Source organism: Martes martes, assembly GCF_963455335.1.
Source record: "Martes martes genome assembly, chromosome: 13".
Taxonomy (NCBI): domain Eukaryota; kingdom Metazoa; phylum Chordata; class Mammalia; order Carnivora; family Mustelidae; genus Martes; species Martes martes.
Window position 1 is genome coordinate 74251124 of NC_137901.1, and position 13562 is coordinate 74264685.

Genomic DNA, 13562 nt, shown 5'->3' on the forward strand with positions numbered 1-13562 from the left:
TCCCCATTTAGGCTGGGAGGCTGAGAAAATAAAATGTGCTAAGAATGAACACAGCAGAGTAAAAACAAAACAAAACAAAACAAAAACAAACCAGCTTTGTGGTCAGGCAGGCCTGGGTTTGAGTCCCAGCTCTGTCCTGTATTAGCTGTGCGACCTTGGACAAGTCACTTTGCCTCTTTGTGCCTTCGTTTCCTCATGTGTTAAATGGAAATAACCAGAATACCTGTGTTTAAGTTTTAATTTTTAACTTTTCTTTACTCTTCTACTTCTGCCCACAGGTGAGGGGAACTGACTCTGAGCACCTATGACAGGTAATGCCAGCTGCTAGGGGCTTTATTCATGCTTCTCATTTCATTCTGAGAACAAACCCTCTAAGGCAGGCACTGGGATGCCGTGGTGACTAACCAAACCCCTCCCCCGAGGAGCCCCATGGTTGGCTGCCCTCTCTTAGAGCCCAGAGATAAAATTTATGCCAGTCTCTGCTTGAGGAGGTTCAGACTCTAAGATGTCTGCATAGCTTCACTAATCTAGACACATCTAGGAACTGGGGAGCTGGGGTTCAGGTGCCAGAGCCAGGCTCCTTCCCTTGATGCTGATGCCATACAACAGGCATTTGAGAAATGTGCCCATACACCACAATGGCAAATGAGGCCGATACGCACATCCATAGAAGGCTCTGGAAAGGATCTGGTACTTCATGTTGTCACAGAGGAGCTTCAGCGGGGCCCTGCGGTGGAGGAAGAGAGGACACGTAGAAAAGACCACACAGAGCCTAGGTTTCCTGGAGGAGCACAGTTCATTACCTGCAAGGGGCAGATTAAAACCAGCCAGGCAAGAGGACTCTGGGAGGACTGTGGTTTTTACCACAGTGGCCATACCGCCACTCCTCCTGTTAGCTTTGGGGTCTCTCTCTCTCCAACTCTTTGGGGTTTGGATGGAGCTGATTTGACCTAGTACAGGACTCAGGCTGGAGTCACAGGCACTGGGTAAGAGGTGGTCATGTGATCCAATCTGAGCCAAGGACAATGAACCCCAAACTCATTTTGTCAGAACTACAGAGAAATTCACACTATTCTCTGCTCGAGTCCCTAAGCCAGAGGGATGTAGGGCAGTGGCTGCTGGGATCCATTTCTGCCCCTGCATAGGGAGGGCCTGCCTGAGAATGAGAGCATAGGAGCATCTGGAGCGAACCATGTCTGAAGTCACTGCACTTCCACACTCCTTAGTTCTGTCAAGATTTTCTTTGGTATGTGACCCAGTCTGAAGTGGGTTTCTGTCACTTGCCCAAAGAGCTCTGACCTCTGAAGTGACCCAGCTAAACCAAACTGAGCCAGACCAGTACTCAGAGTCTGGTTGACTGTAGAGTAGGTGATGCCTCAGAGCTTCTCCTTGCATGGGAATTTGGGGGGGTGGGGTGCAGCTGGCTGAAAGAGAAGAGAGGAGTAAGGCCCCAGCACTAGTGGGGAAATCAAGGACTGCTGATGGTGGTGTTGTGCATCCTTGCAGAGAACAGAATGGAGGAATATCCGCATATTTTTTCTCAGGACATCCTGGGGATACCCAGGAAAATTGAGAAAGACAGGAAGGAGGCGTGGCTAAAGTGCTCCAGTTACATACATGGAACCATTAAACATGAAAATTACCCTCATCGTGCCCTCAGGTTGGTGGGGCTCAGTGTTGGTCAGTTTACCCAAGAACAGCATCACACACACAGCCGTCCCACAACAGACTTGGCTATGTGAAAGAGGGTGAGCTCCCCATCACTCCAGGTATGTAAGCAGATGCCACAAACGGGGACACTAGGTTAGAATGGCGTTTTTCAATGCCCCCTGGACCACAGCCCAAAAATCACTTGGCATTTCTCCAACATGTGGATTCCTGGGCCCCACACACACCTACTGGATCAGGACCTCTATGGAAGTTGTCTCAGAAGCAGTGTCACCTCCCCCTGGTAGTTCTGAAGCACACAAACGGGAGAGACTCTGGTTACAGGAGTGCTTCTCAAACTGACATTGCGCACACAAGCTTAGGATCAAGTTAAATGCAGATTCTGCTTTTGGACCATGTGCTGAAAGCCAGACCTTAGATGACTGCAAAAATGTGATGCCAGCTCCCACCCTTTGAGCTCCTATGGCTGAAGACTGGACCACCCACTGGGCCAGAGGCCCAGCATGGAAAAAGGGATTCCAATTCTCCCCAGGCAGGCCAGGCGGGGTCAGCTGGGAATCAAGACCAGTCTCATTGTTGCACTGGGAAGCCCTGAAGACACATGAGATCTATGGGCCAGGACACAGATGATCTGGGGATCAAACTTTATCCAATAAAATAAGAAGCGTTACTTACTGAACATTGCCAGGCACTGGGTACCACATACTGGCCACGTTAGACCAGTATCTGATTTGTCCTTACGATAGCTATACAAAGCAAGCATTTGTATCCCCATTCGGTGGAGGAGCAAACTGAGGCATGTGTGGTTGGCAGTGAGTAGTATTTCTAGTTTCTGCCTTCCAGGAGCATGAAAGGACTATGCTTCCTGGCCTGCTGTGGATGGGGTCAATGAGGCATGAGCAGAGAGAGCATGTCCTGCATCCAAGGTGGAGCCTTTCATTGTTGTCCAGGTGCCCCAGAGCCTCCTTTCGCTCTGTCACTGGGACTGGGAATATTCTAGACGGTTTGGCTCCATCAGCCAGGCCCTTTAATGTGCCCCAAGCAGAGCCCCCAGCTGACCCATGAGAGACACATGGTATGCATGATAAATTATCCTTTGTCCTACTGAGTGACTGAGATTTCAGGACTATTTGTTACTGCAACATAACCTTAGTTCTCCTGATTGATACATGGAAGGAAGCAAAGACAGCTAGGACTTCACAAGGCTAGGGTTTAACCCAGACCTCGACGATTCTATAACTTATGTTCCTCCTCTGAATTCAGTGCTAGGCAAGGAATGGGCATCTACAAATCTTTGGCAAATCCCTCCATAACTTCCACTCACAGATTAAGGCCCTCATACCTCTCATGGTTGCAGCCACTGGATGAGCCGCCGTCGACCAAGCCACTCTGTGAGCAGGACGAGCAGGAGGATTTCCGGGGGCTGGGTTGCCATAGGGGCGGTAGGTTGCTCACGGAGACATCCATTAGGTCCTGGGGGACTATGGTGGACAGGAGGCATGGAGCAAGAGATCCGGTTAGGCCTATGTGGGTCACAGAAGCCTCAGCCCAAAGCAAGCAGCTCACCTCTAGGCCAGCACAGGGACAGGGAAAGACCCTGAATTTGACAGTCAGAGACAGCAACCCCAATCATTATCTGACCCAGACCTATGAGCCCACCTGATTCAGTGAAAGCTACCACCAAGACCTGGGGCCTGAGACCTGTCTGCCTGCAGACAGGCAGAGCTGAAGATAGCTGAAGAGAGAGGAAGAAGTGGGGTGTGGGGGGAAAAATAGAGAGAAAGGGAGATAAGACCCAAGAAAACAGACCCAGTACCAGAACAGGAAGTCAAGCCTCACCATGTTGTCATTCAAGTGTCCTCACAAGAGGCTGACAAGAAGGGAGAGGAGCCTGATGGGGGCTTCTGGGGAAGGATAATGGTCCCAAGTCCCCAGAGATAGACTCTCTGGGAGTGAGAGTATCTAGTAGAGAGACAGAAGGGAGCCTAACTCAACAGATGAGGCAGGGCTCCCAAGGGCAAGGGACCCAGGAGAGTTCCTGGGGATGAGCCCACCTGCATTGCCCATCATCCTGAGCCATACAGCTGTTCTATCAATGGGTCTCAAACGGGTGGGTGACCCCCACCCAGAATCATGAGGGGCTTATTAAAAAGCCATATGCCTGTATCCCACCCCTGACCTACTGAACTTTAACCTTCTGGAGATAGAGCCTTTAAGTCCGTATATAAAAAGACAATTTTGATAACAGCAGCCACGTTCAAGAACCAAGAGGGCATAACTGATCTCCTAACATGGATATTGGTGTTCCTGATCATGGGCTCCCAGGATACAGCACTCAGAGTTTCCCTCACTGCCTTCTCTTCCAGCTCCATGGAAATCACCATGTCTCCACAGCTGCATGGCAAACACAATGGTGACTCACACACTATAATTTCTATCATTAACATCCTGACCTCTTGGCAGTTCCAGACAGGTGCAAAGACTATATTTTTTCTAGGACAGGGCTCAGTAGGCAATTTTCCATCAAGGGCCAGACAGTAAACATTTTAGGGTTTGTGAACCCTTGGGCCACAATCACAACCACTCAACTTTGCCGTCATTGTGCAAAACAGCCATCCACAAGATGAAAACACGTGAGCATGGCTAGGTTCCAATAAAACTTTATTTATTGGTGGCTCAGTGGGTTGGGCCTCTGCCCTCAGCTCAGGTCATGATCTCGGGGTCCTGGGATCGAACCCCGCATTGGGCTCTCTGCTCAGTGGGGAGCCTGCTTCCCCCTCTTTCTCTGCCTGCCTCTCTTGTGATCTCTGTCTGTCAAATAAATAAATAAAATCTTTAAAAAAAAAACTTTATTTATGGGGGTGCCTGGGTGGCTCAGTCATTAAGCATCTTCCTTCGGCTTGGGTCGTGATCCCAGGGTCCTGGGATTGAGCCCTGCATCAGGCTCCCAGCTCAGTGAGAAGCCTGCTTCTCCCTCTCCTACTCCCCCTGCTTGTGTTCCCTCTCTTGCTGTGTCTCTATCGAATATATAAAATCTTAAAAAAAAAAAAAACTTTACTTAGGGACACTGAAATCTGACTTTCATATCATTTTTCACAGGTCACAAATATCACGATTCTTTTGATTTTTTTTCAATCATTAAAAAAATGTAAAAACCATTCTTAGCTCATGGGTCACACTGAATGAGGCTGGCTCTGGCCCGTGGGCCCTAGTTTGCCAAGCTCTGACCTAGGAGACTGAGAAGGGTGTCCATCTGCCCCACAGGCCATGCCTTCCAAGGATAATGGGTAATCTTGGCCTCTTCTCTCAGGCTGCAAGGGGGGAGTTATGGACCTAGAGCCACCTGTTATCTGAGCTCAGGAGCAGACAGGGCCCAGCCCTACCCAGGATAGTGCAGAAATATCCTCCCCAAGCTGACTCACTGATGAGCTGACTACAAAAGACCAGTGAGCCCCTGTAAAATGTTCTAGAAAAGCATCCCCAGGTTTCCACCAATCTCAGGGAAGCACGGATCAGTTTCAGCAAGGTGTGGCCCGTATGCCTCGGCCCCGGCTCCTCACACTCTGCCGGCATCACCAGTGGACCCCTTCCCTACAGATCCCACAACACTCTTAGCAGCATTCTGCCACGTGGAGGCTGGACAGCATGAGGGCATCCGTATGGCTCCTGCTTCCCTTGCCCTGGGGACCAAGACTCAAATGACAACATGGCAGAGGTGGCCAGCACCCAGCCCCAGGTGTGGAAGGTGCCCTGACGTTACTGGGGGGCTGCTGCTTCAGGACCGGCCTGGGGAAGGCGGCATCCCATCTGGTTCGTGCCCACTGACTGCCCCTGGCCACCACCAGCATGGACCGGCCGGCAGGAACCACCATCCAGGCGGGTCTCACGGAATCAGGGGCAGTGCTGCCCAGGGGATCAGGAGCAACTTGAGACACAAAACAAAAAGCACCAGTGAAATGAAATGTCTGAGGTGGGCAGAACACAGAAACAGCCAAAGAACCCACCCTTCGGGGCTTTACCTCTTCCCTGCCCGGCTCTGCACAGCTCCCATGTACTGTGTTGGCATCAAGGAAGAAAGAATGCTGATGTTTGTAAAATGCCCTACTATGTGCTGCCTGCTGTGTGGGCACAGGCTTGCTTTCTCATCCTTAGTGACCCCGTCAGGGATCCATCTCTTCTCCCATTCTGCAGAAGTGGAAATTGAGGCTCAGAAGGACAACAGTGCTTAACCACCCACAGCCCTAGCAGGTGGTAACTGGCATTAAGAGCCTTTTCTCACTGAGGTCCTGCTTCTCTTTCCACTAATGACAGCTATCACCTACTGAGAGCAGTATTATTATCCTGTTTTCCAGAGTTGGGAACTGAGGCACAGATGTAAGCATCATGCCTAAGACCACCCAGGGAACAAAGAGTGGAGATGGGATTCTGACCCAGGGCATCAGACCCCAAGACCCTATTCATACTCTTCTGACTGATATCCGCCTCCCCCCATATTATCCATGCTCTATCTAGGCAGTTCTCAATGGGGGCAATTCTGTCCCCTCAAGGGCTTTTGGCAATGTCTGGAGACATTTTTTATTGTCACAACCTGAGAATTTGGTAGATGCTACTGGCATCTATCCAGTGGGTAGAAGCCAAACACAAGACACCCCACCCCCACCAAACACATCATTATTCAGTCCAGTATGTCAGCCCTGCCCTAGACCATCTCTGTTCAATAGGAATCCACCCTGAGCCACATGCTTAATTTAGAAGTTTCCTGTAGCCACACGAAAAGGAGGAAGGGAAACAGATGAAATAAATTTCAGCAATATATTCTGTTTAACCCCGTATATCCCTAATGTGACCATTTTAACTGAGAGTCAGTATAAAATGACTGGTAAGATATTTTGCATTTTTTTCTGGTTTTCCTCCAAAGTCTTCAGAATGTGAGTGTCTTTCGCACTTAGGGCACATCTCCATTCAAATTCGCTGCATTTCAAGTGCTTGGGAGTTGCATGCGGCTCACGCCTACCACGCCAGATGGTACAGACAGTCCCAGCAACACGGGAGTCTGGAAATGCCCTCCTCTGACTCTGAACCTGACTCCACGTTTCAGAACTTGTCTCTGCCTCCTCTGTGTCCAAGGACCAGGTGTTGGAGATGGAGGCACGAAGATACTGAGAGGGGGTTTAGAACCATTTATGGCCACATCACCCCTCCCATAGGCCCAAACTCCTCTCTTATTCCTTACCGCAGGCATCCACAAACTTTTTCTATGAAGGGCCAGATAGATAGTAAATATTTTTGGCTTTGTGGGCCATACGGTCTCTGTCACAACAATCCCACTCCACTGCTGGGGTGTGAAAGCAGCCACACACAATATGGCTAGGAGTGGGCGTGGCTGTGTTCCAATAAAACTTTATTTACAAAAACAGGCAGTGGGCTGAATTTGGACCACAGGAGGGAGTTTGCCCATTTCTGACTTGGACACTTCTTCAGGAAGGACTTTCTTGCTCTCAAAGATGAAAACCATGCATGATTGTTTGTGTTAGCTCTGTGAGGCTCAGGCCCCTGGAGAAAATCAACCAAGGATGGGGCGCCATTGCCATGTGGGCTGAATCTGAACTTGGGGAGGAAACGGGTGAGACCACAATCTGTCAAAACAATCTGCAAGCTCTGGAGCCAGGGCACCTGGGCTTAAATTCCAACCGTGCCAAGGATTAGCTGTGCCTCTCTGGACCAGTTTCTCAACCTTTCTGTGCCTCCGTTTCCTCTTCTGAAAAACAGAGGTTGCTGAGGACACTGGTACCTGCCTAGGAAGACTGTGGTGAGGATTAAATTAGTTACAACATTGGAGGGACAAAGGCAGGCTTGGCACACAGTACCCAGTATTACTGACGGAGCGTCTGTCAAGCATTTCAAGTTAGGTGTCTGACACTAACTCCTCAGAATAGGATCCTGTATGGGAACAGAATGGGGCTGTCCTCACTATTCTACAGAGAAGGAAACGAGGCCCGCAGAGGGCAAGTCACTTGGCCACACTGAAGGGGCACAGGTGAGTGCAGGGATGTGTGCTTTTCTCAACAGAGGGCGATTCTGCTCCCAGTGGGAACCCAGCAGCGCCTGGAGACATTTCTGGTTGTCCCCACTTGGTGGTGGGATGTGGGCAGATGGTGGTTAGTTGGGGGCCGAGGGGATGACAGGGATGCTGCCTGATATCCTACAAGGCCCATAGTGCCCCTTCCCAACAACCACCAAGAATTATTCCATCTAAAATGTCAGTGGTGCTACCGTTGAGAAGCTTTGTTCTAGTTAAACTGAGTCCACTGGGGTTTCCCCAGGGGCAGACAAGAATTCAAGTCCCAGAAGCATATCTGGGAGATGTTTCCAAGAAACATGGGTAGGAGAGAGGTGAAGCGACACGAGTAGGTTCTGCCAAGGGTTACCACGTGGGTCACCACCATGGGCAACTGGTGCTTGATCTCCCAGCGGAGGGGAGAGGGTCTCTGGGAGATGTGTAGAACACACAGGCCAGGGCTTTCTTGCTGGGGGGTGGGGCACGAGGGAGCCAGGACATTGAGACACCGACTCCTGCCCATCCTTGGCTGAGGGTTGCTCCAGTGAGGCTCTGACTCCCTGACACTTCTACCCTCCCCCACCCGCCGCCATGGGCAGAAGGCACTCTAGGATGGGGGCTGGCTGCAGAGTGGCAGGCACAGAGGGGTGTGGGTAGGCACAGCCAGTGTCTCTTCTGCTGACACACGCGGAACCACAACACACTAACATGGACCGCCCCCAAGTGAGAAAGACACCCAGCACCCAGCCTGGCTCCCAGCAGGTGCCTACACATTGTTTGTTAGATGAGCCCCTGTGCAGAGAGTTTCCTGGGAAGGCAGGCCCAAGGCATCGAGCTCCTCTGATCAATCAGCTCTCTGGTGGGACCGTAAGACTCATGGTCCTCCCAACAGGCTGGGAGGGTTCCAGACCCTGCTCCTGGGTAGGAAGAGATGTAGTGATGAATACTTCAGGATACTCTTGGACTCTCGCTGATGCAGAAACATGAGGCCTGGCATGGTTATCCATCCCTTGCCAGGAGGACATCTGCTTTCCAGAGAGCCTCTCATGGCCCAGCTGTAGTCAGTAAAGCAAGGGGAGGCTCAGAGTCATTATCCCTCAGACGCAACAAAAGGGCCACCAAAGGTTAAATAAAATGGGGTGGACAAAAGGAACCTACAGCTTAATATCGAGTTGTTGAACAGACATCCATGGGATGCTTCATAAATGCCAGGCCTCTTTCGAAGAACTTCTCAACTATTAGCTCATGTAACCCTCATGATAACCCCGTGGCGATGATGACCTTGACAGTAACAGTCTGTGTGAACCAAGCATTGGCACCAGGCGAGCTGCCATGCAATGCACTGGACATACATTAGTGTCCCAGGTGCCAGCTCCCCCTGCTTCGCTTCCCCTCTGCTGTTTTCACTGTCGTTTCTCGAGGGCCTACTGTGTGTGGAACTTTATTCTACAGACTTTATATTGGTCACCTCTTTATCTCATTGAATCCTGACAAGGTATTGAAGTAAAAGAACAACCCTGTAACAGCGGCTATAATGTACATGGTCTGTGCCAAGAGTCTTATCTCATGTAATCCCCACAAGGGCCCTATGTCCCAGGTGCTGTGAACATCCCCATTTTGCATATGGGGAAACCAAGACACAGGGGGTGAAGAGACTTGCCCCAGTTCAACCAGGATTCCAGAGCCCACGGCCACTACCCCAGGCCATCTCCTGGGCAGGTGCATCTTTATTATTAAGCTAAGTAGCCTATGGTTCTCATTTGGGGAGAAACCGAGATACTAACTCCCTGGTTTCAGGTGCCCCCCAACCCCTGCTGACCCGAGAGTCCAGACCAGTCCAGACTGGTCTTCTTATCCCAAACACCTGGAATCCTTCGCATGATCCGCTAACTGGTGGATCCGGGGAGCCCAGAGATGGGTCAGCTTACCAAATTCAGACTGCATGCCAGGGTAAATGATCCTGAACACGTAATCTGTGGCCTCATCATCTTCCTTGTCTGAAGACGTGGACTCGGCGGAACTCTGAGGGCTTCGCTTGCGCAGCTTGGGAAATACTTTGCCCTGAAAGAATGTGTCCCATTGCACAGTTCTTGGGATACACCTGTCCCCACAATCTGTACATCCTGAGGGTTTCAGTGGGATATGTGCCCACAGAGCCATGTAAGGATCCACGGGCAAGAATGACCACTGCCCCAGGCACCTGGGTGGCTCAGTCAGTTAAGCATCTGACTCTTGATTTCGGTTCAGGTCATGATCTCAGAGCTGTGAGACTGAGCCCCAATTTTCAGGCTCCACACCGGGCATGAACCTGCTTGGGATTCTCCTGCTCACCCACCCCTTTCCCACCCTGCTTGTGCACGAGCTCATGCTCCCCTCTCTCTCTCAAAAAGATGACCACTCCCCACAGCTGACCCCCACTCCAGCCTCCCTGGGGCCCCTGGGATCACTCACCTTTCCCCGCTGAGACCAGAGTGGAGGGTCCAGCTGCCCATGAGGGAGCAGCCCATTTTCCAGGCACGAGAGGAACTGTAGGAGGTGTCCTCCCTTGGGGAAGCGGAAGGGCGGCCTCTGGATCCCATCCTGGCTGACCAGCACCACTGTCCCGCCGCTGTCCACTGCCACCACGACCCAGCCAGAGGAGACCCGGTGGGAAGTCACTATGAGGCATGGGGATGGGGCACTCCCGGCACACACACCTCCCCAGGCATGCCAAGCCAGTCCCAGGGACCTGCTCCAAGGCTCTGGGAAAGGCCTGGGCAGAAGGTCAGGAGCAGTTTTTAACCTCCACTGGGCCTCTTAAATCCCACCTGCTAGGGTCACTGACTGGGTGGTATAGGACATGGTCCAGAACAGTATGGCTGGCCTCTGTGAAGTCACCCACTGAAGGGTGCCCCCAAACATCCGATGTTCCTCAAGCACCCTCTATGAATCAACCTGACCTATTTTTGTATGGGGCCTTTCAGGTCTTTTCCTTCTCAAGGCAGTATTTCACTTGCTAGCACGTACTGAGCACTTACTGTATGTAAGCACAGCACGTTAAAGGCAGTGTCTTCTGAGTATTCTGAATACTCAAAATAGACCTATGAAGTCTATCTATTATGGTCTATTTTACAAATAATGGAACCAAGGCTCAGAGAGGCTATGTACTTTGTCCAGGGATGCACAGTAGGGCCTGCATCTGAACCCATGTCTCTCTCACTCAATAAGCTTAATGTTTCTTGTCTTGGTGGGACACAGATCCCTAGCTTCCTACAGCAGGATGGCCTGCTTGTTCTGAATGTACCTTCTCTGAACTTTAAAGGAGAACTCTAGTCATTAATCCTGGATCTTCAGAGCTCCGGCTTTGGAATGACAAAGACCTGATTTCAAGTCCAAACTCTGGAGCTTCCAGGCTGTGTGACTTTGTGCTAAGCTGTTTAGAGCCCTGTCTGGCACATCACAAGAGCTCAGTAGGTGTTAGTCACTAACACCATGGGTTGGATGCTGAACCCTTATCATTCATCATAGGATGTTCACAACAAGGCCAAGAGAAGGTGCTGCTGTGTTTCCATTTCATAGATGGGGAAACTGAGGCTCAGTGAGGAGAATTCACTTGTTTGAGGCTACACCGGTAATAAGGATGTGGGGCCAGGCAGGGGAGGCAGGAGGAACACCCCGGCCTCGTGCTCCCCCCACGGTCCCTACCTTGCTGGTGGCAGTGCAGATACACAATCTCCTCTAGGCGGATAGTCATGGCATAGTCCCAGTAGACGCTAGAAGTGGAGGGATGGTTAGGTCCACAGGGTGCCTGCTCACCTCGTCGTGGCAAAGGGACCAGAAGGCCAGAAGACCACACTCATGGGCTTCTGCACCCTTCTCACTGGTGGGCCACTAGACCCACCAGTCCCCAACATCTGTTTGTCAGACTTCAAATCCCACTTCCACCAACTACACTGAATCAGTCCCTTCTCTCTGGGCCTCAGTTTCCCTAGCTGCAACACGAGGAAGTTGGAAGAGAAGCTCTCTAAGGGACCTTGCTGCTCTGGTCTGTACCAGAGTCAGCCTTCCCAGGGCCCATGGACTGAACGTTCTCAGAGGGCCGCCAAGCACACAGGGGTTTTCAGAGTAGCAGCCTCTACAGAGCCCCTTGCATGTGAGTCTTAGCCAGGAGATCCTTCCCCAGACTCCCGCATCGTGCCCATCTCCTAGGGTTGCAATGGTTTGTTTTCTCCTGTCTCCCCGAGAGGTGCTGAACTGGACAGCGACTGGGTTTTGCTCACTTCTGCAAGATGCTCAGAGAACAATATTCAGAGCTATGGCTGCCCTAGGGCACCCAGTAAACAGAGCAACTCTCCAACTACCACCAGACACCAGCAAGGAGGAGCTGTGGCCACAGTCCCTTTGGAGCTGTGTAACTTGACACAAACAGCCTCCAGGTTCCAGCCTCCCAGCTAAGGGCTCTACCTGCATTTTCTCACTGACTCTCCTGTATGCCTATTCCAAGCTTCCATTACCACATCCCCATTTTATAGCAGATGAACAAACTGAGGCTCGGGAAGGGGAAGCTGACTGTTCAAGATCACTCAACTCGGAACGAGCAAGAACTGAGCTTCTGTTTTCATTTTACATGTTTTAACAGCTTCCTAAAGTAGAACTGCTGGGTCACATAGTAAGGGTAGGTCCTAAGAAACTCCCAAACTGGTCTGTGAAGTGGCTGTGGGGGGAATTCCAGCTGCTTCTCCACATGGCAGGGCTGAGGTCTGAGCCAAGTGCACACTGACTCCAGAGCCCAAATAGCCACCCAAATATCACCCAAATATCACTCTTGGGTGATATTTCCTCGTGTACACTAGGAAAGCCAGCTGGGGACCTCTGACCCTCATCGTATAAGAGAGGGTACTGGTGGGGGGGACAAGAGAAGGGGTCCTGAAGATCCTCAGATGAGGACCACGCCCCCTTCTTTCCATCGTCTCTTGGTCCCCAAAGAGACGCCAGAACCCCTGGGTGCTCCCATTTCCTACACGCTAACCCCCCTGTTTCTGCCCACTGGCTTTTTCTCCTTCACTGAGCTCCAGGTTCCAGGCAGGAGTAACAAGGATAGATGGGGGGTTTCAGAGCCCAGGCAGGGGAAGTCTCCAGCCCCATCAGTAATGACCTTGAAAGTGCAGACTCCGCTGGAACCAAATATTGATGTGTCTATGATGTGCCTGTTCACAGAGGAAAAGGTGAGGCAGAAAGATGGAGGCCCCAGTGATCTGAGCTGGAGGGTGGCAGGGGTTGCTTGGCAATCCTCTGGTTCAGTGTTTCTCTGAAACAGCATTAAAAGTTGTCTGCCCACACTACCCTGGGCTTAAGTCCAACCAACGAACAGGGCCTTCGGGCTGTGATGTTTGACAGAAGAGACTTCAGTGTATGGGGAGCTCCTGTAAACCCTTTGGGAACCGAGAGTTCTGGGGAGATCACTTACCCAGCCCCCTCATTTGATAGAAGGGGGGAAACTGAGGCCCAGAAATAAAGAGAGACATACCCCAAGTCACCCAGGGGGATGAGGACCGAGCAAACACTTGGTTTTGTAAAGTACATTTATGCATTTACCCGCATATTCCTGTTCCCTCCAGTATAATGTAAATACAAGATAAGCTCTGAAAAGGTAAAGGTTTTCCTCTCCTTTTCTTCATCTGCTCTCTCTCATTTAGCCCAGGGCCTACCACATCACAGGTGCTCTGTCAATATCTGATGAATGAATCCAGGTCCCCTGACTTCCCTGCTTCATTTCACAGAGATTATCCGGGCACTGATGGGTGGCAGGTGCTGGAGAGAAGACGTGAGCATGAAGAGTCCTTGCCTTCACAGAAAT

At 51.1% G+C, this 13562-nt stretch overlaps 1 protein-coding gene across 1 annotated transcript in view; it reads right to left on the reverse strand.

Moving 5' to 3' along the window:
- SGSM1 (small G protein signaling modulator 1) overlaps positions 1 to 13562 on the reverse strand; it is a gene marked incomplete at both ends in the record, with an annotated part of 83938 nt that overhangs the window by 26413 nt on the left and 43963 nt on the right. Inside the window, 7 exon segments of the mRNA XM_080821626.1 lie at positions 663 to 727; positions 3011 to 3149; positions 5429 to 5567; positions 5570 to 5571; positions 9655 to 9787; positions 10178 to 10341; positions 11411 to 11478. Coding sequence (XP_080677752.1) covers positions 663 to 727; positions 3011 to 3149; positions 5429 to 5567; positions 5570 to 5571; positions 9655 to 9787; positions 10178 to 10341; positions 11411 to 11478 — 710 coding nt within the window.